Source organism: Dysidea avara, chromosome 6 (genome assembly GCF_963678975.1).
Source record: "Dysidea avara chromosome 6, odDysAvar1.4, whole genome shotgun sequence".
In the NCBI taxonomy this organism is placed as follows: Eukaryota; Metazoa; Porifera; class Demospongiae; order Dictyoceratida; family Dysideidae; genus Dysidea; species Dysidea avara.
Window position 1 is genome coordinate 22796350 of NC_089277.1, and position 24842 is coordinate 22821191.

At 38.1% G+C, this 24842-nt stretch overlaps 1 protein-coding gene and 2 long non-coding RNA genes across 7 annotated transcripts in view; 2 read left to right on the forward strand and 1 right to left on the reverse strand.

Moving 5' to 3' along the window:
- The window catches only part of LOC136258576 (uncharacterized), a 291117-nt gene that overhangs the window by 110771 nt on the left and 155504 nt on the right, over positions 1 to 24842 (reverse strand). For all 3 annotated transcript variants that reach the window (XM_066051899.1, XM_066051897.1, XM_066051898.1), the window contains exon 3: positions 8482 to 8725. In XM_066051899.1, the coding sequence (XP_065907971.1) occupies positions 8482 to 8725 (244 nt within the window). The remainder of the gene's footprint in view (positions 1 to 8481; positions 8726 to 24842) is intronic.
- LOC136257340 (uncharacterized) lies at positions 4759 to 5288 on the forward strand. Its single transcript, XR_010701921.1, has 4 exons — positions 4759 to 4887; positions 4939 to 5005; positions 5060 to 5128; positions 5185 to 5288. It is a non-coding gene; the product is annotated as an uncharacterized lncRNA (long non-coding RNA).
- LOC136258098 (uncharacterized) lies at positions 22910 to 24202 on the forward strand. 3 transcript variants are annotated; one of them, XR_010702578.1, is made up of 8 exons: positions 22910 to 22931; positions 22989 to 23053; positions 23122 to 23331; positions 23381 to 23564; positions 23605 to 23700; positions 23753 to 23898; positions 24061 to 24115; positions 24174 to 24201. It is a non-coding gene; the product is annotated as an uncharacterized lncRNA (long non-coding RNA). The 3 variants fall into 3 exon arrangements; XR_010702576.1 differs by having other exon boundaries at positions 23381 to 23700; XR_010702577.1 differs by having other exon boundaries at positions 22922 to 22951; positions 22996 to 23053; positions 23381 to 23700; positions 24174 to 24202.

Here is a 24842-nt window from a genome sequence, read left to right on the forward strand (position 1 = left end):
AGAAAGACTGGGACTGTGTCTATATTATAACATTGGTTGTTTGAAGAAATGTTGACTGTAGTGGCAGAGTAACAGAACGAGCAGTAGCACTATATGGATAAGAAAAAGACTTTGAATGATTAAATTGTATGTACAACATTCTTTTTGGAATAGTTTAAAATACAAGGCTTTGTGTGTGTAGTTGGCGAAGTTGGCATATTAAAGAGACAGACCTCGAAACGGTGAGATGATGTGTACAACATTCGTGAGTGATTTTTTCATAGCACCATAAACATTGTGTTGTTTAAAATTCGAGGCTTTATGTATGTAGTTATAGAAGTTGACGTATTAAAGAGACAGACCTCGAAACGGTGAGATGATGTGTACAACATTCATGAGTGATTTCTTCATAGCACCATAAACATTGTGTTTAGAGCAAATTTTGCTAGAAAGAATCAGTGGCGTAGCCAGCCCTTTATGCTTACCAGGGCTAACCTGTCAAATCTGAATCTATTAGTAACTTGTGTAGCTCTTTACAGTGTGCGAAGCACACTCAGCGAAATGCGAAGCATGAGCTATCTAGGGGGGTCTGGGGGCATGCCCCCCAGAAAATTTTGAGATTTTAGGTGCTCTCAGATGCAATTTGCATTAAAAATCACTCACTTGGGATAGAATTTTGGAGTGCAGAGTATGTAGATAATTTAGCTAGTATAATTGAAATATTTGTATTGGCATCAATACTATTCAATAACGTTTACAAAGTATGTGATCTATGTAACAGCTACAAAAATGTCTAAAATGCATTAATTAATTTTGTGACCTATCATGCTAGTCACTATTATAGTATTATTAGTTTATAGTAAATATACAATAGTTTACAATACAGTAAATGAATTCATGCTTACAGCAGCTATAGTGTACTAAGTGTAGTGTACACTGCATGTATACAGGGGTCGGGTGAATGACTAAGATTACTCAATGTAGACTATCATAGTAACTATAGTTGAAATAAATCAAAACAAGAAGTGAGTTAAAGTGCACTGACATATACATGTGTGTAGCTAATTTTAGAACTGCCTTCATGAACTTGTGCTAATTTTATAAAAATACAACCAACTATAGCTGAATGTATTATACATGCAGTAGTTATTTTAATACAATCCTTGTGTTTTTGTCTATAGAAGCAAAGCAATCAACAACATCATCAAGAGAGAGTTCACTTGCAAGCTTCTTCTCAATGGCAAGAATACTAAGGTTCTTCAACCTTTCCTCACCCATAGATGCCCTCAAGTATGTTTTAATTCTCTTAAGAGCAGAGAAGGACCTTTCGCAGTGAGCAGTGCTGACCACCATGGTCATGGATATTTGAACAGCCTTAATCAAAGTTGGAAATGCACTCTTCAATGGAAGCAATTCCAGAAAAACATCACGAACATTTTCCAGTTCATAGTTAGCTAAGGTTTTTTTTGCTAAAGTAGCCTCCATAGACAAGCTGTCATAGTCTAAGTTATACCCAATAGCAAGAGGCTTCAGGGTGGATGCATCCAAAAATGTATTTGATTGTGGGTTGCTTGAGGAGATTGCCTTCATGAGTTTGATGTTTTTGTCACTAAACTGATCCCTGAGTTCCAGTAAGAGAGAATCTAAAACAGAAAAATACAGAACAACCTTGTAATTTTGACTAGTTGACAGTGTATCTCTAGTTCCTATTGATTGGTACACAATTCCATCATCAAAATGACGAGGTGTTTTTCTCTGTCTGTGTGGCTGCACTGGATCATTGATATCAATGCTGTTAGCTTCGGCTACTGATTTTGCATAAGTAAACAACTTTTCCCATTCAGTATCTGTGAGGAAATGCTGCAAGGTAGATTCAGTAGCTGCAACTAAATTTGCAGCTTTACTCAAATCAATCTGTGTGCTTTGCAAACTATCAGACAGGCTTTTTATACAAATTAAAACTCGATCAAAAATAATCAAAGATATCAAAAATTTAAAATCTTTAATCTGTAAAAGCAAACCATTGGCTTCAACAGCTTTTGTTCGGTCAGACCCCTCTGTAATTTCTTTGAGTGTTGAAATCAATGAGTCAAACGTGCAACAAATAGCATTTACAGCACCATGTCTACATGCCCGCGTGTATCACTTAGTCTTTGCAACTCACGTGTAGGCTTATCTGGATGCAATCTTTTCTGTGTTGCTACAAAGGTTGTATGTGCTTTTGATGCAGACATAAAAACGTACAAAGACTCAAGGAGGCAAAAAAAATCATGAGCTAGCTGAACTTTTTTTGAACAGTCCACAAGCACAAGATTAAGTAAGTGTGCATAACAGTGAATGTATATGGCACTAGGATATCTGTCCTTAATTCGCTTCTGCACACCAGTGCAGTGCCCGCTCATTACAGATGCACCATCATATCCTTGTGACACCATCATAGATGGATCTATCTTATGCTCTTCCAAAGCCTGTATAATATATGTAGATAAGCTCTCAGCATTAATACTTGCAGCCTGAACAAATGTAAGGAATCTTTCATTGATAATTCCCTCTCTATCTACATATCTCACAACTATAGATAGCTGTTCTTGTTTACTGACATCTTTTGTCTCATCAGCCATCAATGAGAAAAAGCCAGACAGACGCACTTCAGCAGAGATTCTATCTCTGATCATTTTGCCCATTTTCTTCAATATTGAATTCTGAATGTCTGGGGATAAGTAAGTGGCATTTTTGGTCCTTTATCAATGCACTCTTGGACGATTGGATTGTGTTTGGCAATTATAGAAAATATTTCAAGAAAATTACCTTTGTTAAGTGAGCTTTTAGATTCATCATGCCCCCGAAGGGCAATCTCAAGGTGGCCAGTCAGGAGCAGTGTTTCTGCAACACTTTTTAAGTAATGCCTATTGTTATAAATTTGTCTATTTCTAGTTGAATCAAAGTGATTGCAGATTAATTTCCCAAGCTTTTTATTTTTATTATAATCATTCCATGACTGCATGGCTAAAGTGTGGGTCAGACATTTTGCATGACCTTCTAAAATTTCAGCCTTGCTCTTACCAGGTGCATGTTTCCAATCACTGAAGCCATCTTTTGTGAATACATCTTCATTTTTTCCTCCTTTGGCATTAAAGTGACGACAAGCAAAGCAGAAGGCAGCATCTCTTTCCACTGAATATTCCAACTAGCTGTGAGTGGTAAACCACTTTGGATTGAATGATCGATTTTGCTTTCCCATCTTTTTTGTAGGGTAGCGAAACATTGATGGACTTGGTTGCACAGGACTGTGATCTGGACTTGAACTTATGTCAGATGGTGGACCAGAGATTGGTAGCTTTTGTGACACAGTGATTGGATAAACTGCAAAATAGATAATTCATCAGTTATTTTGATACTCACATGATAATAAAAATTATATTACCCATTCAGCAGTTAGCTTATTCATAAGTTCATAACTAACCAGGTGCCTCAGACTCAGTATCTGAATTGTTCTCATGGGTCTCATTGGGAAAATCAAGCTCGAATTCTTCAGTCACCAAATCAGCGTCCACTTCAGTAGCTTGGCTTCCTGCTGTCTCAATTGCCCGCTCATTGTATAGTGCCAAAGGACACGAGTCAGACTCACGTTGTACAGTGCGACTCTCACGTGGACTGTCAGTTGTTGCATTGCAGCTGTTAGCTGCAGCTGCCACGCAAATACTACTGCTAGTCGTACCATTTATCAGATCGACACATTCATTACTAGCTTCGTTATTGGTGCTCTTCCTTCTTTTGTTCTGGCAGTCAAAAAGGGTTAGCTGGCCTACAGCTAAAGTTCGGCTTGACGATCCATGTTTTGACATCATCAACTCAAGTGAATATAGTTGTAATATTGATTGTGGGTTTAATTTACGTCCCAGACTCCACTAGTCTGGCGGCGCCCGCCCCTTCGCATAGAGTAAGGGTCTGGTATGCTTAGTATAGTGGAGTTGTACCGGATTACCAAAAACTGGTGCAACCAATCAGAATGCTCCACGTTTAATCAGCGCATTTTTGTTTATGTTACGTCAGAAGAATGAATCAAATGCCCTAACAGTACTGAAAGAAACAAAAGGAGTTAGCTAATAAAGAACAAAGAGAAGAAAAGTGTTATTTCGGGAAGGGCTTTTCGCCTTGTTTGATACGCGAAAAACCCGGGTTACGCTAGGTAGGGAGACATGTCTATTCTATAAAAGTAGACCAATCCACTTTCGCCTGTGTAAAGGCGAAGGAAGTTCAATATCACTGCCACAATTTTGAGTGAGGCACTTCCGTTAAGACTATTTTCGTTACATCATTACATTCAAATTAAATTCCTCCAGAACAACTCGGTGATACTAAGCAAACCAGACCCTTACTCCATGCGAAGGGGCGGGCGCCGCCAGACTAAGACTCCACCTCAACGGTTGGACCCAACCAAATGAGCTGCAATAGAGTATAAGTAACAACTGGGAGTGTAAGTACTGTCAATTATGTTGTAAATAAGACTCAGTTTCAACTTTATCCATAATATATGGTATATACAATCATATAGCTAGATATAGGCCACAGCTTAGTTAAGAAACTTTACTAGGGCTTTGTCCTCAGTTACCCGGGCTTTATGTTCACTTACCAGGGCGTAAGCCCGTGTCAGCCCGGGTGTAGCTACGCCTCTGGAAAGAATGCCAGGGAAGATGAAAACACTAGTAGAAGAGATAGATTCACCACTGGTGTTTACAGTGAAATGGCTCCTGGACGTGTTGGAAGTGGCAGGAAAGGAAATTCCAGTATCCAAATGGTAAGTATAATATTGTTGAGGAATTGTGAGTGAAATTGTATCTTTAGAGTGAAGCATGTACCCAACATCGTGACAGAAGTGACAAGAAAGGAAGTGCTAGTAGCAAAATGGTAAGTATAACTCTCTTGAGGAATTGGTCGATCAATGAACTTATGTGCTAGGAGTGAAACAGCTAGCCAACATAGTGGTAGAAAAAATGCCAGGACCATAAGTGCCAACAGCAAAATGGTAAGGCTGATATTATTAAGGGATAAGTTGGTAAATGAACTTAATTGTGTTTAGACTGAAACAGCTGAGCTCCATAGCACCAACTAATCAATAGTCGAGAACCATTTGAATGCAAAGACAGTGGTACGTACATAATTATTATATATGCAACAGTTTATTAATATCTGTACACGTTATAGTATCAAGAGGAAGGAGGACTAGAAGTTTTTGACACACTAAGCGGAGATAATGGGAGTGACAGTGATTATGGGGGAATTGTGTTGTAAATATTATTGCAAGTATTAAAATTTTACTCGAATTTTATAACCCAAACCCGGAGTCGCGAATATAGATTAGCGATCACGTGCATAGCACAATTACGCCCATCATTACGACGCGTCTCGAGATTGAGACGAGTATAAAGACGGGTCCACGTCTTGAAAGGTGGTTCCACCACGGGTAAGCTTGAACCTCGTCTAGGGTTAAATGCCAAACCAGTAGTTGTCGCGTATTTGCTCAGCTACGGGTATCTTTACGGGATAATTTCGTCCCGTAATAGTCTCTTATTTAGCTGTGCACTTTCTTTAAGCAGCATAATAGACGCCACAAAATTATTAGTGAGTCACATGCAGTTAACTCGGGTGTCCCCCATAGAACAATCTTAGCCCCTCTATTATTTTTGTTATATTAATGACCTCCCATTAGCAATCAATGCCAACATTGGTCTGTATGCTGACGATACCATACTTTATACTGTTATTCACTCTACATCCAACTGTTTATCACTTCAAAATGATCTCAACTCCTTATCACAATGGGGCACTACATCTGGTATGTTTTTTAATCCTGATAAAAGTGTATTCATGAGAATCACTCGTAAACACAATCCGATCATGTACAACTACACCATTAATGACATCTCTATCCAAGAAGTTTCATCTACTAAATATTTAGGAGTTACAATCTCCAATGACTTGTCTTGGTCCACACACATTACTAACATCACATCCAAAGCTCTATCAGTCAAAGCATTCCTACAGAGAAATCTTAAGTCCTGCCCAACTCAAATCAAATTGAAATGTTATAATGCCATGATAAGACCAATCTTAGAATACGCCAATCCTGTCTGGTCCCCTCACATCAGAAGAGACATTGATAAGCTTGAACGAGTACAGAGGCAATCTGCCAGATTCATTATGGCTGACTTCTCGCGTTTCAGCAGCGTAACTAACATGCTCATTGACCTTATCATTCCCAGCTTAGAACACCGCAGACAAGTATCTAGTATCACCCTCCTCTACAAAATTGTTCATAATCTCATTGATATATCTCCAGTTGATTTAATCTCTGTCACTTCTAACACAATAGGACATAATCAAAGATTTCATCATATCTATGCAAGGACTAGAGGTGTGCGATTATCTAGATATATCCGATTATCGAGATATCGTAAGACTTATCGAGATAAGGATGATAAGTTTATTTATCTAGATAATAGTAAATGTCCGTAAATTACTTGTATACCAAAGAATATCTGATGGTGTAGATACCTCCTGGGGGCTTCAACTCTCCTACCACTTGGAAACATTGTTAAAACTAACGTTTTTCACTTTTTTGTACTCTTTAAATTGCAAGTTGCTCACTTTACTGGTTAAATATTGACAGTAAACTACAACAAACAATGTTTTTCAATTATCGAGATATGTTAGATAATCGAGATAAGTTTAAAATAAATATCGAGATATGTCTAACTTTGTCATCGCACACCTCTAGCAAGGACCAATCAGTACAGTAATTCATTCTTTCCTAGATCAATTAGACTGTGGAATTCACTCCCACCTGACCTAATCCAACAACAATCATTACAAATTTTTAAGTACCAACTGAAATTATTATTACTTTCCCCTACCAATCAGTAATTCCATAGTCAATCATATTGTAAAACATTTTGTATGCATGTTTCATATGTGCGTTAATCCTCAAACTGAGGCTGCACATTTTTGGAAAATAAATAAATAAATAAAATAGACTACGCTACTGTACGGTCCCGGACTTTACGGAGGTACCAGTGCTCCACAACAGGTAACAAGCTCACGCCCATTCTTAATTCTACGTATTATTGACCTATCGATAGAGACCACGATGACCACGCCCCTTTTACGCTAGTTGTTTTTGTGACCACACACCCTCAAGTTGGTAGGCTGATTCGAGATACTCTAGTCTAATAATCAATCGAAACCACGATGACCACACCCTTTTTGGGTCAAGCACATCTTCGCAGGCTGACTAGAGATACTCTAATACAGCAGTCACCCTAATAAAACAGTCATATTTTTATAGCTAGCTGTATGCTTTAAACAAAAAACTAGCATATTAAAAATTATAAATTTAAAAATGAAGTAGGGTTTCAAGCTTTAAGAATTAGTAAAACAAGAGATGAACAATGGTAGCTATTACAGCATAGCTCAGTGTTAAATCCCTACTTTGGCATGATATAACAATTATTTTGTGTTCAATGCCAAAGTAGGGATTTCCCACTGAGCTATATGCTGTAATAGCTACCATTGTTCATCTCTTGTTTCACTAATTTTTAAAGCTTGAAACCCTACTTCATTTTTAAATTTATAATTTTTAATATACTAGTGTATTTATATAAATGACATTTTTATAGCATCCTAAAATTTTGAGGGAGAAAAGTTTTACTGTTTGCAAGGTTTCTGGATTGACAGCAAAAACATAATACTTGAAATATTTGTACCTCCATATTATTTACAACATAATCAACCACATTTCTTAATATTCTTAGTACTTGGTTGTATAACTATATTATTTTGAATAATGATACAGAAGTGCGTAATGATACATAAGTTAATGATACATAAGTTAGTTACCTACGTATGATAATTTCTGAACTTTCTCTCTACAAAGCTTCAAGGCTACCCTTAAGTTTTGTTCATATATAGCAGGGACATGCCTCCTTTCAACTCAAAGATATTATGCTATTTTGGTAGACAATGATGTCTACAAGGTGATTTTCAGTTGTTAAACACTTGAATAGCCCAATGGGAGGGTTATCCACAAAGTTTGTAGAATGTCACAACAAATGTACTTCAAACCACCAAAACGAAACCACATCAGAGCAAAGTTTTACTGTGTGCAAGTTTAACACTTTATTAAGTGTTTAATTATCACATGCTGAGTGCTTTTAAGATTTGCTCATGTGGGTGCATAGAGACAAACAAATAATTGATAAACACAGTTTGTTTCAGTTTGTTCCGTCAACTTCTGTGCACACAAACACATACAATTTATAAAAACAGTTTCAGAAAAACAGGTGCACACCCACAATGGCATCTCAGCTAGCTGTGGGCATGTACCTGGTTTGAAAACAGTGTTAGCTAAACACTGAGGAGGCTGTTCTTCAGCTGTAGTATGACTATAAGCCAAGTGACTGCTTAACCCAAAGTACAAAGATAATATGAAGCACGTAATTGTACCTGTAATGCCACCGTCATCACCACTTGACAATAGTCTTCAGCAGCATTCTTTGATGTTGGGAGTATTGTGGTTTTAATCTTCTCACTACAATGTTGTAGCTTTGACTGAATAAGTTTCATTGGCATTTTGTAATGCTTTGTCCACAAACGATTGTATTGCTTATTTGCTGCTAATAGAGCATCTCCATTAAGTGATGCAGTAGCTCCATAGGCAGTACTCTTGTCAAAATCCTTCACCTTGTATCTAGTAACATTTAGACCATTGTAATATTGCATATTATGGAAACACATTAGTGCATAGGTGACCATGTATATATTTACCTACGTATATAAAAGCAGGTGAGTATATATATAACAGGATGCATGATAGTGTGTTGTGTGGCCAAGTTCAGCTAGTGTGGATGCACGACAGACAAGCATGTATTTTACAGAAAACAAGAAAATGCTGTTTTCACACATTTATAGCTCAGTAATGCCTGAACAGAAATTAACCAGATTTGAAGTGGAAACTCTCTCAGAACAGGGAACTTCCTATTCCAAATTTGAGCTGAATCCGTTCAGCCATCACTGAGATAAGTGCCTTCAAAATTTGCCTTATTTTCTTCATATTTTTCTTAAGTCTTACATAATTTTTTTTTTTGCCCATTTTAAAAACTGTAATAACTCATGCATGCTTCAGTTGGCTTACTTCAAATTTGAAGGACAGTAAGAGCATAAAGCAGTACATTTACATTCCAATTTCATATGGATCGAACTAAGAATAATGGAATTACGTATTATTTTGAAAATTACAAAAGCAATTTGTTGTCAAGCCTACAGGGTGATCCACTTGATGAAATAATAAATCGGTCTGTACATGAAGTTAGTTTCAGTTAGCAGGGTCTTCTCCAGATCCAGGAATATGGATTGACAGTCTGGTATTAAATGCTGAAGACATGTCCACTCATACTGTAGTGATTTAGTTGAAGTAGCAGATGCAGCCTGATATTGATGTACTGCAGCTCGAGAGAGCATCTAACGCCAGTAACCCCTTCAGTGACCTTCTGCAAGACAAAGGAGCTCCTAGAAGGCACATTGTCAAGGTATCCAACCCCAGTTCTGTGATCACAAACAATCTTGACACCAAGGCAACCAAACTTATGCTCTGCAATGGATATCAAATTGGGGTGAACATGAAGAGAGCTTTTAGAAAGATTAGGAAAATAACCAAACTTAGGACCATGTTGAAGTACTAAGTCAAACCACTGTTGCACACAAACAAGTATACCACAACATGATGCATCATCAACATACCAAATTCGTTTCCAGAAAGATGACTTCAAGCTCTTGATCATATGTAAAATATCAATAGCATATGTGACCGGATTTGCGAAAAGGTACCTTTTTCACACACAAAATTTGACCCATTTTTTGAACTTTAAAGCTTCACAACTATTTTATCATGGCATATAATTGCTTGAAATTTTCAATGAATGTAGCTACATTATCTGGCTACATTTTGATCCTAAGAGCAAGTTAATCAGTATAAGGAGTCAAGTGTTACATCATTTTGTTCGCTGGTATGTCAAATGTGTGGAAAAGGTACCTTTTCGCAAATCCGGTCACATATAAAAACATAGAAAACGGATCACCTTTGTGTCGGGGCCAAAAAACTTGTGCAATGCTGCTCAATCGAGGCTGTTAAATGCATTTGAAGCATCTAAAGTAACACTCCTCAGTCCTCTGAAGCATATCCCAGTGAGAACAGATCATTAACTTGTATGAACTGCTCCCTCAATGCTACCATTGATATCACCACACAGCTGATCAGTCCCACACAGGTGTTTAATGCCAATCCGAGTGGCACAACAGACAACTCTACCAATTACATGAAATAAATTCTCTCCAATACCAATAGGTTTCACACCATGCAGGCACTTATCAATGCAATGAATTTGTTAGAGCACACAGGGTACAAATGAATCAGTCATTCAGCGGGCAAGAGCAGCTACAGCATTCCTTAACTTTACACTATGAGCACCATATCACAACAGAGTATTGCACCAATGGCAAGCATCACAGGCCTGGGGCACATACAACCAAGTACAACCACCTATGGGACAATCTACAAAAGTGGCATGTACAAACAGTGCATGGTCAGCACAGTGTGTATGGGTGGCAAAGATGCACATACACAGTAGCACATACACAGTAGCACATACACAGTAGCACATACAGCACAGTAAACATAAGTGATAACATAGGTAATTACATTTCTGAGGGCCTGCTACTATTATGTTGTCTTGATTATCTGACTATGGAAGATCATATCATGCATTTTCACCCCTCCTACAGGATTCTCACAAGTTGAGTACAAGTGCATGCTCTCACATCTATATTATTGAATCTCATGCTTGCATGCAAGCAATGAAGCTTAAACATCCATTAAACCTTCCATAAAATTCATTATCTCTACAAACTTTGTGTCATATGATTTTCCTCATGTTGAATGAGGATGTATCAGGGTACTGGATTAAGACATGGCTGCTGGAGTTGCCAAGAACTGGTCATAATGATAAAAGAATCACAGTATTCCAACTGTCTGCAATGGAAACTGTTATCTGAGTTATTTTTAATATGAGCTGGGCCATATGTCCTAAATTGATCACATGATCAGGGACATAGTCAGGAATTTTTGGAGGGGTTCAGATTTAAAGTGGAATGTCTCAAGGGGAAGGCCTGGATGCTTCCCCTAGACCATGTTTGAACGAAAATGATGCATACACAAAATGTGCCCTTAGGCAGTAACATTAAAAGGTGCTGCTTGTGCATCTAACTAGTTAAAACCTGTTTATGCAGCTTATAGAAACTATACTGAAACCTATTATAAAAACTAATCTTCCCTTCCAGATAGGATACTGACAGCCAACTTCAATTTCCTAGCACACGGAAACCCCCACACTCAAGTTCCTTAGTTGGCAATACTTCTTTCCAGCTCATCATTCTTGGCTGGTCCTCCTGTTGATGGTCAATAACTTCACACTTTGCTTGTAGTCCAATATGTTAGAGACATCATGTGCCCACAACATGTAACAAATAAACAAACCATTCATCAGGTAAATATACATCAATAATTCACAGTTTGTGTTAACATGTGACATGTATAACACGCTTAGCAGCTGCTGCCTCTTAATATGTCTTAACCAACCATTGAACAATCCTTCACCATTTCAACCATGTATCAAGTGCACAATTGATCATGTGATGCAAAAGACATGATGTGACCCACAAGAGTAGTACAGAGGATTTCCAGTGGGCAAGTAGCTACCAGAGAGCTCCAGGGCTGTAAGATTTGGTGAGATTTTAAATTTAAAAAATTCCAAATGGAGGGTTCGTCCAAGCCATCCATCCGAACCCTCTGCCTATGCCCTTGATGATGCTATAGATACAAATTAAACTTTGGAGAACAGATGGCTGCATGGAGCTGATCATTGTGAAAGATGGTAATACCTTTAATAGGATAAAAATCCAAAACCATAATATAACGGTGAGCCACCAAGAAAAGTACAATTCCAGTGTATGGCAGCATCCCAGACCATAACTACATAAAGACATAATAATTTACTTTGCAATATGTTGGTAAATAAACAGCAGCAAGCACAACCACACAGCAAAATTAATATCAGACTATGGGAGGTGTCAGTGTATGCTATATATATGTGTACCACTCTGCGTGGGCAGTTCAAAGGCACCGCCAGTGCCATAATTTGTATATTGCACTGCTGCAGACCGCAGCGAGTGCATTATAGCTTATAACGCACTGGTTGCGGTTTTGTAGACCTCAACGAGTGCATTATTAGTTATAATGCACCGACCGCAGTGCAATATACAGATATTGCACTGGCTGCGGTTTTGTGCAGCATAGCACAAGTGCCGGTGGCGATGACCACTACGACACCTCACCTAATAGGTGGAAAGACACTTCACAGATCACTCGAATTCTTTTATAGCCTGACATGTAAAGGTCGATTGTGGGCCATAACGTCACCAATACGTATAATGTTTACAAGCAGCCAATGGCGATCGAAAAAGCCAACACGGGAGGCCACAACTCTAGTCTACATATATATAAACGTACTTATACACTTTACTAGTCTGGTGCCATCTTAGCCCAGATTAAACTGTAGTCCACTTCGACAATGACTCAATAAAACAAATATATTCTAAATAATACTAACATTTAAGTTCGATTGTGGTAACCAGTTTTGTCATGCCACCAGATTCGAGTTTAGCCAGTGTGAATAGTAAGAATTAGACTAGTATCGTTTAGTAGTTAGGTTTTGTTCACTTAAACCGTCTATATAGCTGCTTTTTTTCATTCGAGAGAATCACTATGGCGATTAGTCTATATGGCGATTGAGTGATCACGCTGGCATGCTGAGCACTACATGATAAGAGTCAAACAGCGAATGCAGGTTAGTGATATAACGCATAGCGTACTAGCTTTCAATATCTCAGGTGGCTGCAGGGGGAATGTCATCGCAACGTCCGGCTTGGTTACCCACAATCGATGTTAGAAACCTGGCCTTTATAAGTGTTACAGCTGTCTTGTGAGACTCTCGCCACCTATTAGGTGAGTGGTACATAACAGTTATACAACGTGCACTCGTGCTCTGCCTGTATAAACGCACTTGCCTTCGGGCCTAACGGCCCTCAGGCTCGTGCGTTTATATCAGGCAGAGCACTCGTGGCCATTGTATAACTATATAATATATATATATATACATGTAATAGTCATACCATGGACACAAGTGCTTTGCCTGATATATACGGAAACACCCGAGGGCAAGTGTGCATATACAGGCAAAGCACAAGTGCCCGTGGTATAACTAATTATGTTCTACTTTAGCATGCAGATTTACCTAATTGGCAAAACCTTTTTTTGTTATATCCTTCAATTATGTAAGGAACCAAGTAAGCTGTGATTGTGGGATTGAGTGTTTCCAAACAAGCTGTGATGATGGGATTCAAATTCAATACATTAAACAGTAGTTTGGTTTTACTTTTGGTGATATAGTAATCTTAAGAGACCAGTGTTATTATGTTTCTTTAATTACTACATTTGTGACCGGATTTGCGAAAAGGTACGGTACAGTTCGAATATAACTTTATCATATCACTCGTGAACATGCATGATTCCACGCCACGTTAGTACGTGGCTCACGTCTGTGTACTCACTTCACTTCTAGTGGAAGTACGCACGAAGAGCAGAAGGTCTCGTGGAAACACGAAATATTCTCGTGGAAACACCCAATACTCTCGTGGAGTATACAGAGGAAAATCAGCAGTGAAATGTACGTAAGATACGTATACCACAATTTAATAGCTAGTACTCAGTTAATCTTTGTACATATAAAGTACAGTAGCGGACGAAAAATGTTCTCGTTCCACCGGCGTTTAACGTTTTGCACATCACCTCCCGTTGGCGTAGCGTTTCGTTTTTGGCTAACGTTTACCAAGTGCATTATAATGGCTAGCTAGTTCATGTGTCTGTGCATTACTACTGCACGTGTGATTAACTAATGGAGTCTTCGAGAGCACCATTCAGTGGGACTGGCCTGCCAGAAAAGGCTCCTAGCTACGTACACAGAAAACAAGGCTACCAAAGACGTCATATGTCAAGCTGGACTGAAAGCCAACATGCATACAGTGTACAAGCATAACATAATACACTATAAAATAATTTGTATAGTTTATTTTTAACTTTCCAGGTTGTCTATATGAGCGATTTGCGCCGAGCGTGTTGGAACTGCAGGCGCTGCTTAAGTTTGGACCAAGTACGTACTACTTAAGTATATCGTACTTGACTATCAACAACGTTGTACGAGATACAGAATGAGTATAGCTAACCTGGAAAAGCCCAAGAATGAGCCGTTCTGTCCGAGCTCTGATTCAGGCAGCTGAATAGGGTTTAAACGGTAAGTAGACTGCTACAATTTACTGAAATCAGCGGATAACCATAGCTGAGCTGAACTGATATGAGCTGAGCTACGAACAAGGAACTGTTCTGAGATACTAAACTTATAATAGGTGATGCATACAAATAATATTATTCTACATAAAAATAAAGGCCTTGTTCCGAGGGTCCGTCACGAGCTGGAATCCCGTACAACTCGTTTGGAATCCCTCGGAATCCCACACGGAATCAGGAATCTTGCCTTGGAATCTGGAATCTTTGGCTCGATAGAAGTCCGTTTATTTCAGGAGACTTCCGGATATTTTAATGGCGCGCGCCTACGTTCTGTATCTGGGCCTCGCTGGGCCTGTTCTGCCCGAGTTGTTCTTTGAACCTATAACTTTGAACGTTACTTCAAAGTGTTTGAGCTGACTTTTACGGATTCAAGAGAGATAGAACGTGGTCAGCGACGTGCGAGGCGACGTGGTTGATTGCGTAGCTGTGTCGAACTCGAGATACCAGTAGCCTAGTGAGCAGCGAGCAATAGTGCGATAGCTAACCCAGAGCCTCGCCAGCTCAGTGGCCATGCAGTGATGGTATGCATTTTAAAATTTTATTTGTGACGGCCTTTTTATTTAGTTTTTGTTCGTAGTGATTCTGATTTTGCCTAGAATTTTGCCTCGCCGGATGTTTCTTCATAAGAGTTGTTATCATTGATGAAAGAAAGGTTACCAGGATATGTGCAGAAATGTTTTCTTGCATCAGGATTTGACACGGAAGAATCTATTGCTTACATGGATGCATGCAGATTCTGTTAAAACAATAGAAACATTTGTAGAGAAACAATTTTCACATGATCCTAGCATGCACAGCAAGTTCTTACCTACTAGTTCTGGGTCCTCGTTTGAACTTCCTCCAGGTCAGAAAGTTTTGATCTTGAAGAATTATAATATCAAGCATTCACATCCACATTTTCAATCACATCTACAGGAGATTCTAGAAACTTGCCAGATAAAAGAATTCCCCTCCGCACGGCGTCGCAAGCGTATAAGTCTAGGATTTTAAGCACTGAAGTATTTGAAGTTCACTGCATATGTTAAATTCCAGATGATGGTTGCAAGATGGTATGCTGCGATAGATGTAATAAATGGTTTCATGCTGCTTGTGTGGACTACTGTGATGATATAAAATTGTGGTACTGTGTTCAATGCAGCAAATTTAAGGAGTGGAATCTATAGGTAGCTAACATTTATAGCTACATGTTTACATTATTGTATGACACATCATGTATTTGTAATTGTCGAGGTAGCTAATTGTCATTGTGCTTATATTATGATTATTGAATTTTAATAATCTGTTTTGAATTGAGTTGATTGTATACAAAGTTTGTAAACATTAGATCCATATAGTTACTTGCTTGTTACAAGATAAAAAGCAGCTTTCTGGATCATCCTTACGCTCAGAAAACCTTTTATCTCGCCTTCTAGAGTATTATTGAGCTTTTCACAACTAGTTCCGTAGCTAGCTGTAACTGGATATCTGGAATCTGGAATTTTGCTTGGAATCTGGAATCTTGGGTTGGAATCCGGAATCTTTCCTGGAATTTCTTGGAATTCGGAATTTCGTAGAGGATTCTAGGGTCGTGACGGATCCCTCGCTTTGTTCTCTGCTTTTATCGTCTTCATCAATGTCAGTAGCTAACCAATTGGCTCTGGCGCTGCTCTGCTGCTGGCAAAGTAAGTCGTGGTTATCTAACTGGATAAAAAGAAATGGACACACATGGGTAAGAAACAAGTATGCTGTGTAGGCCACACCAAGCTGGGCCACACCGTGCGTCTGTAATATGGTATAGGCTACAGCTACGTTGTTAATAATTAATAACAATAATTATAATAATCTTCGCTACTGCCTAAACCAACATTGTACTGTTGTAGTGTAACAAAGAATATAATTCATTTTTGCTAGTGCTGTGCTTCGTTTTTGCCTGCGTTCTTTCAGCGTTTTTGTTTTGCTTAGCAATCCTCAAGTGTTTTTCCAAGCATTGTGTTAGCTAATTCCATAGCTATAGTAAGGATAACTCACGAAATATGTAGCCACGCAACTGATGTCTCAGCCGTGGAAGGTATCTCGAGAGTTGACAGCATACAATGTAATATCACTGAAGTTTGCGTGGATATATGTTGCGTGGAAATTATATTTTAATGGGTGGTTCAGGTTAGTTGCAGTTCCACGCAAAATCACGCGTGCTATCATGCGTGGGGTACCATGCGTGTGTGAAGTTATAGTTGAGCTGTACCGTACCTTTTTCACACACAAAATATGACCCATTTTTTGAACTTTGAAGTTTCATAACTTTTTATCATAGCATGTAATTGCCTGAAATTTTCCATGAGTGCAGCTAATTTATCTGGCTGCATTGTGAAGCTAACAACAAGTTAATCAGTCTAAGGAGTCAAGTGGTACATCATTTTGTTTGCTGGCATGTAAAATGTGTGAAAAAGGCACTGTTCGCAAATCCGATCACATTTACAAAAGTCAAAAAAAAACAACTACAGTTGATGTATTAAAATTGAATCCCAAAATCGCAGCTCTTTTGGTAAAAATTTTTTTTCTCCCGGGCTGGATGTACTGCCCTTGCCTACCACCCCCAGCACCAAGGAGCAAAATCCAATCCCACAATCAAAGATTGCTTGATTCCCTATATAAGAGAAGATAGATAACAGTATAGCATCAAAGAAATCTAATGATTTTTGGATATAGTGTGCATTTCTATTAGGTGTGCAATGTCTTGAGGTAACGAGATATATGCACTGCCACAATGAGATATATGGCATTATATGCACTGCTAGCAATACGTATATCTCATTAAGGCAGAGCGTATATCTCGTAAACATTTTGAGTTAGTGAAATATGTGGTATATATGCACTGGTTTTCCTTTGATCTGAGGTGAGAAAGTGGTACATATATACAAATATAAGAAAAAATTCAATGCACAATAGGGATATTCGCTTCTTATTGGTTTACAGTATTTGGACATTCCGTACTACACTGATTCAGCTTGTTCCAGGACTTTTTATTGCAGCACTATACACTGTCCTTACTCTAATTTTAAATAGATTTTTTCTTATACTTGTTTGCGTGCTTTTTTGCAAGCTCATCACCAGTAAAGAACCTGCTTTTCACAAAATCAGTCACTATAAAAAATTATGTGACCCTATTTTGAAAAACCATACATTTTGGCACATTGGCCAATTTTCTTTTTATACCTAAAATGAAGCACCGAGTGGTTATCTACCTTGTGTGAAAAATTTGTTATGATACTAGGGATGCACCGATACCACTTTTTCACTACCCATCCAATACCGATACATTTGAGGCCGGAAATGGCCGATATCGATCTGATACCAACATTTTTCCCCACAGGTATTTCTCACAAGAACAGCTAGTGATTTAGCTTACTAAACTCATTTGCTAATCCCATCGACTGCAGTTTGTGTGGCTATCAATTATGCCAAGATGATTTTTATTTCCTTTATTTCCCCGTCTACCACCCCCAGCACAAAATGCCTTGTGTGCTGGATACATCTGAAACAACAATAATGGGGACAATTAAAAGTCCCTAGGGCCACTTACAAGGCCCAGTTCCGGGGAAGCATCAGATGATCTGTAAGAGATGGAACGGCTTACTTCAGTTTCCACTGTACTAACAATGCTAGTAGCTGGCTTCTTTTAAGGAATTCATGGCTTATTACTATTATTATTATTGTTTACTGAGCAGTCAGCCCTGCTGGTGTGCTCAGGAATCACATAAACAAATACATTAGGTACAATAATATGATTGGAGTCTAGCTGTAAATAGATCAGTATCTGTAATTTCAATTGTATCAGTTGGTAGTATGTTCCAGTCGTTTATTGTTCTTGAGAAATAGCTGTTTTGGTATGCCGTGGTGGATGAGGTAGGTAAGAAGATGGTGGTATTGTCTTGTTGGTCGTGTTTTTGGTAAGTAATAATGCGGAATTTGGTGTGATAACTGTTGGTAGTGTATCTTATGCAATATTTGTAACCTAGATAATTTCCGACGAATTTGTAATGTAGGCCATTTCAGCTGATCCAACATTAGAGAAACTGAACTGAATCTGCCATAGTCATTCAACACCCAGCGCGCTGCTCTTCGTTGTACTTTCTCTAACTCTGAAATATCTCCAACGTGGTAGGGATCCCAGACAGCAGATGTATATACTCTAGTTGTGGTCTCACCATTGTTAGGTAAGCTGATTCTTTAACTTGTTTTGAACATTTGTTTAGATTTCGTTTTAAGAAATTGAGTATTCCAGATGCTTTATTGACAACATTTGATATGTGAGGTTACCAAGACAGTGATTATATCAGTTTTTGCTCAACTCCGTTCAATGCGCTATGCACGAACTCCGTTCAATGCGCTATGCATGCCGCCATCTTGATAAGTAATTAAATGACGTCATTTAAAGTATCGGTTGGTATCAGAGATTTGTAGCTTTACCGATACAAGTCCGATACCACCAAAAAAGGGCCGATATCGATACTAGTATCGGTATCGGTGCATCACTAGAGTATACAATGAAGCATTCCAAAGATTTGGCTAATTATTGTCTAATAAATAACAAACTAAGTTTTCAATATCAGTTTATAGTACTGTATAGTGATCAGGTGTGACAAATTGATGACAAATCACTTTGTTGACAAGATCACCATTCTTACAATTCAAAATGGATGAAAAGAGTTCCTTGAGAGTTTAATCATGTGTTCTTTGTACTTTTCCTCAATTAAATCACTTGTATTATAGTCTATAGACAAGAAAATGTTTGGTCTTGGGAATGAACAAATCATCCAATTTGTAAGTTAATTGGTGTCCCATGCATTGCGAAACTACTACATGGTCTGATATGAATGAGATTATCTCCTAGAATAAAGAAGCTATGGGTGTAACATTTCACAGTAAGAAGGATAAATATTTAATAGTTGCTTTATCAAAATGTGCAAAAAAATTATTTTAAAAATCTCTGAAATTTTCAATTGAGTTTTCCCACAAATTTTGTATGTGCCCAATTGTATGGTTTTCCAAAATTGGGTCACATATTATAATATAGTGTTTATCACAGCACTATAGTTATGATCATACAATAACAGCTGGTTAGTGGGCATGACTCTACATAAGCCAGCAGATATATGTGATTTTATGATAAATGGGTATGGCTACCATATGCCTACAGAAAGTTATTTACATAAGTGGGCATGGCTCACAAAAGAAGCAGGTTTATACCAAGACATGTTATTATATGTCCACATCATTACACTAATTTAGCACATGATCCAATCTGGTTAAGATCAGGATAATCTTTAAAGCGGATCCTGGATGACTCAACTCAGTTTTAATGCTGTTACTATAATCTAAACAAAAACAGCCAAGTTGTAAGAAAAGAGTGCGGCCTCCAAGGTGAAAAAAGATGTGAAATCCAAGGTGGTGGCCAAGAAATGGTTGTGATGGTAGGTTAATGGCAAAAATTTTAATTACAACGATTCAGTTGAATTTGTGTTGCCTCCTCCACTAGGATTCAGCACCAAAGTCAACCGAATTGTCGTAATTAAAATTTTTGCCATTAACCTACCATCACAGCCATTTCTTGGCCACCACCTTGGATTTCACATCTTTTTCACCTGGGGGCCGCACTCTTTTTTACAGCTTGGCTGTTTTGGTTTAGATATCACTTCTTTTTGTATTGCAAGTCACAAAGCTGGCAATATTGCTTTGGTACTGCTTCCTTTTAACTTGTAAGGAATTGTGGAAGAAAAAAAGTAATTGTGTGTATAGCTTTTGTCTGATGAAATATTTGTATATTTAACATTGAATGATGATTATCACATACTGTAGTTAATAAGGTGACCTCTTACATAACTGAACTGTAGCTGAAACTCTCATTATTTGTAGCTGAACTCTTTTCAGGGTGATTTGTTTCTAGCTGAGCTCTCTACAGGATGATTTGTTTCTAGCTGATCTCTCTATAGTGTAATTTGATTGTACCTGAACTCTCTACAGGATGGTTTCTTTGTAGCTGATCTCTCTACAGGGTGGCTTGTTTCTAGCTGATCTCTGGATGACTTGTTTCTAGCCGATCTCTCTACATGGTGACTTGTTGCTAGCTGAACTCTCTATAGGGTTATCTGTTTGTAATTCAACTCTCTACATGATGTTTTTTTGTAGCTGCTCTCTCTACAGGGTGACTTGTTTCTAGCTCTACAGGATGTTTTCTTTGTAGCTGCTCTCTCTACAGGGTGACTTGTTTCTAGCTGAACTCCCTATAGGGTCTGTTTGCAATTGAACTCTCTACAGGATGGTTTCTTTGTAACTAAACCCTCTATAAGGTGATGTCTTGTAGCTGATCTCTCTATTGGATGACTAATTGTTTCTAGCTGATCTCTCTATAGGGTTATAACTTTATCTATAGATTTATAACATGTTTGTATAGCTGAACTCTTTACAGGGTGGTTTTTTGATTGGTTGCTGAGCTCTCCAACTACATGGTGACTTGTTTGTACTATAGAGTGACTTGTTTGTAGCTGAACTCTCTACAGAGTGACTTACTTGTAGCTGAACATTGCATAAAGTAACTTGTTTGTAGCTGATCTAAATGAGCTCTCTACTGGATAGCTTTTTTATAGCAGAACCCTTTATACAGTGACTTGTTTGTAGCTGAATTCTCTACAGAGTGACTTGTTGTCTCTACAAGGTGACTTGTTTATAGCTGAATTCTCTTCAGTGTGACTTATAATGTTCCGAATCTCTACAGCAACATATTTGTAGCTGAATTCTCTACAGGGTGACTTGCTTGTAGCTGAATTGTCTATAAAATTAACTGTTTGTAGCTGAACTCACTACAGAATAACTTGCAATGCAATATAATTCTATAATTGAGTAACTTATAAACATAGCTGAATGCTCTATTAGGGTGACTGTTCTATTAGAGTATCTCGATCTCGCATATGCTACACGTAGTTGACTTTGGAATTAAAACTCAGTGGTTTGTAATCCGATTCTTCTGTACTACTGTAAGGACTTTCTATGATAATTTTTTCATCTACACAACTATTTTCAGCTCACTGCTCTAAGTGATTTGCCTGGTATACGTGAAAACTAATAGTTTTTTATTCATAAAAATCGATCGCGTATTTGTGACACAGGTTGGGTTTTTGTCATATCTCGATGGCCTTGAACTGGATTTCTTTCAAACCACACAAAGGCACTCCTACGATAGTTACTCCATCTACATAGCAATTTTCAGCTCATTCCTTCAAGCGGTTTACCCTGTGGGAGTTACAGACCTTCGACCTTATTTTACGCAAATAATTGGTCATAACTCCGTAAATGTTATGATTATTATTATGATTATTATTATTACTGAGCAGTCAGCCCTGCTGGTGTGCTCAGATTTGCCCGAATACATGTAACACAATTACAATAATGATTGTAGTCCGGTTTTAAAAATGTCAGCATCTGCAACTTCAACAAGATCTACTGGTAAGGAGTTCCAATCATTAATTGTTCTTGAAAAATAACTATTTTGGTGTGCTGTGGTAGCAGGGGCGGATCCAGGGGGGGGGGGGGGGGGTTTGGGGGCTGAAGCCCCCCTTCATATTTAGGCTTTACTTGATCAATATGCTGAGTATCATAATGAAATTTTGTCTTAGCATAATTATATGATCACTAATAATACAAATACTCATAAAACCACCCTATAAACGTCTTTCCAAGGTATTATCAGTCGATTTATGCTAAAATTTATGCAACAAGGACCCGAATCAGCATTGGAGGTTTACAAGATCGAGATACTCTAATAGAGCAGTCAGCTAACTACTCTAATAGAACATTCACTGGAAACATGTAGTTGGTTCTGTTATGGAATTTTTCCAAATCTGCCTGCACCTATACATGCAAAGAAATGAATTGGTCTGTTTAAAGGGCTTCATTCATCTACTTGTGTATGACAATACTTAATTCAGGTTCACAATTTCCATTGAAAATGCTCTCAGATTCAATCTTGTATCGTTCAAATTTCAAAATTTTCCACTTTCAACATTATTATTCTAACATGCATCTATTCAGTGTTGTGCAATTGTGAGAGGGGTGAATCATGTACTTGGTTGTCTGTACCTACCCAAACTTTTCCATTAGCAAAATGCTTCAGAGAGCCTTACCTATAATCTAAAGGCAGTATATAAAATATCTACAGGCAGAAAATATTATGAATTTTATGTGGAAATGTCTCCAAATTGCAGTGTTTTAGCATCTATTTTTCAAAATTTTCTGGGGGGGCATGCCCCCAGACCCCCTAGTTCCAGCATGCTTCGCTACCTCTACCCAAGAGATTAGTACCTTGAGTTAGCCCCCCCCTTTTATAAATCCTAGATCCGCCCCTGGGTAGATACATGTGGTAAGATGTAGTGCAGTGGATGGTACTGTCTCATGGATCGTGATGTTGGTAGGTAGTATGGAGGAATTGTAAGTGATATTTGTTGGTAAAAAAATTTGTCTAAAGTTTGTAGTCGAGATAATTTGCGGCGAGTCTGGAGAGTTGGCCATGAAAGCTGATTTAACATTGAGGTGACAGAACTAAGTCTACCAGAATCATTCATTACCCAGCGTGCTGCTCTTTGTTGTATTTTTTCTAGCTCTACAATATCTCCAGTTTGGTGAGGGTCCCAGACGTCAGATGCATATTCTAGTTGTGGCCTGACCATTGTTAGATAAGCAGATTCTTTAACTTGTTCTGAACATTTGTTTAAGTTACGTTTCAGGAAATTAAGTGTTTTAGATGCTTTAGTAACAATACTAGAAATGTGTGGTGACCAAGATAGTGATGTATTAAGGATTACTCCCAAGTAAGTATGTTGATGAGATAGATTTAAGATGTGATTATTGAGGGTATAGACGTGATTGAATGGTGTCAAGGATCTTGTACAACGTATGACAGTACATTTACTAACATTGAATCTAAGTTGCCAGGTGTTTGCCCATTCTGATAACCTATTCAGGTCTTCTTGAAGCATGTTGGCGTCTTCTGCACTGTTAATAACTCTGTAAAGTAGACAATCATAAGCAAACAAGCGGAGTGGTGAGTTGATATCTTTAGTAATGTCATTAATGTACAACAGAAACATTAATGGTCCGAGCACTGTGCCTTGTGGTACTCCAGAAAGCACCGGTACTGGACTTGAGGATTCGCTATCTAACACAACACACTGGGAGCGGTGAGTAAGCCAAGTTTGGATCCAATTGTAACTATTACCATTAATTCCATAGAATCTTAATTTAGTTAGTAGTCGCTGGTGTGGTACTGTGTCAAATGCTTTGGAAAAGTCTAATAGTACGATGTCTATTTGTTTTTGGTGGTCTAAAGCAAAGGAGATATCTTCAGATAGTGTGATGAGTTGGGTTACACATGAATGGTTAGCTCTGAATCCATGTTGATTTTCAATTAATATGTTGTTCTGTTTTTGGTGGTCTAAAGCAAAGGAGATATCTTCAGATAGTGTGATGAGTTGGGTTACACATGAATGGTTAGCTCTGAATCCATGTTGATTTTCAATTAATATGTTGTTCTGATTTAGGTGGTTCATGATAGAGTGATTTATGATATGCTCCATGACTTTAGCACAAATGGAGGTTAATAAAATAGGACGGTAATTAGCAACATTACTACGACTACCCTTTTTATGTACAGGACATATATTAGCTTTTAGCCAGTCATTTGGTAAAAGGCTTGTAGATAGAGATTGAGTAAAAATGTTCATCGGATGCCTATCAAACTTGGTACTGAGATTCGCCTTAATGAGCCCTTTAAGTGTGGAAAAGTTCAGCCCGATTGGAGCACTCATTCTTGTTTTATGGCGGATTTTGCAAAGTGTGCGAAGAGAAGTAGAAGAAAAATCGATGAAAAAACCCATACTTTGGCCGCTCGTATCTCGGAAATGGCAGGAGCAATTTTCTTCAAATTTGGAATGTAGACTTACCTACCTAGCCGACACTTCTGCAGCAACGTTGGTTTCAATCGGATAAGGAATCACGGAGCTACAAAGGTGTGAAAATCGTGTTTACTTTCATCCTGTAAATATACTCACGGTGTGGCGCGCCGGCTTCTTGGGCCGCACGACACACTACCGTGTGTCTTGATACCTATTTTACTCAATATCATGCTCGAAATTTTTCTATTTTGCTGAGCAATAGTAAAAGTTAATCCCATCCAAAAAACAGCTTATAGCTGTAAAAAAAGTGCGCGTCCAAGTAAAGCAAAGTTAACTGCAACAAAAAGTAATGATATCATAATGCGGCCATGTGCAAGGTATGCAAGTTGTAAAATTAATATTAGTTAATCAGATAATACAATGTTATT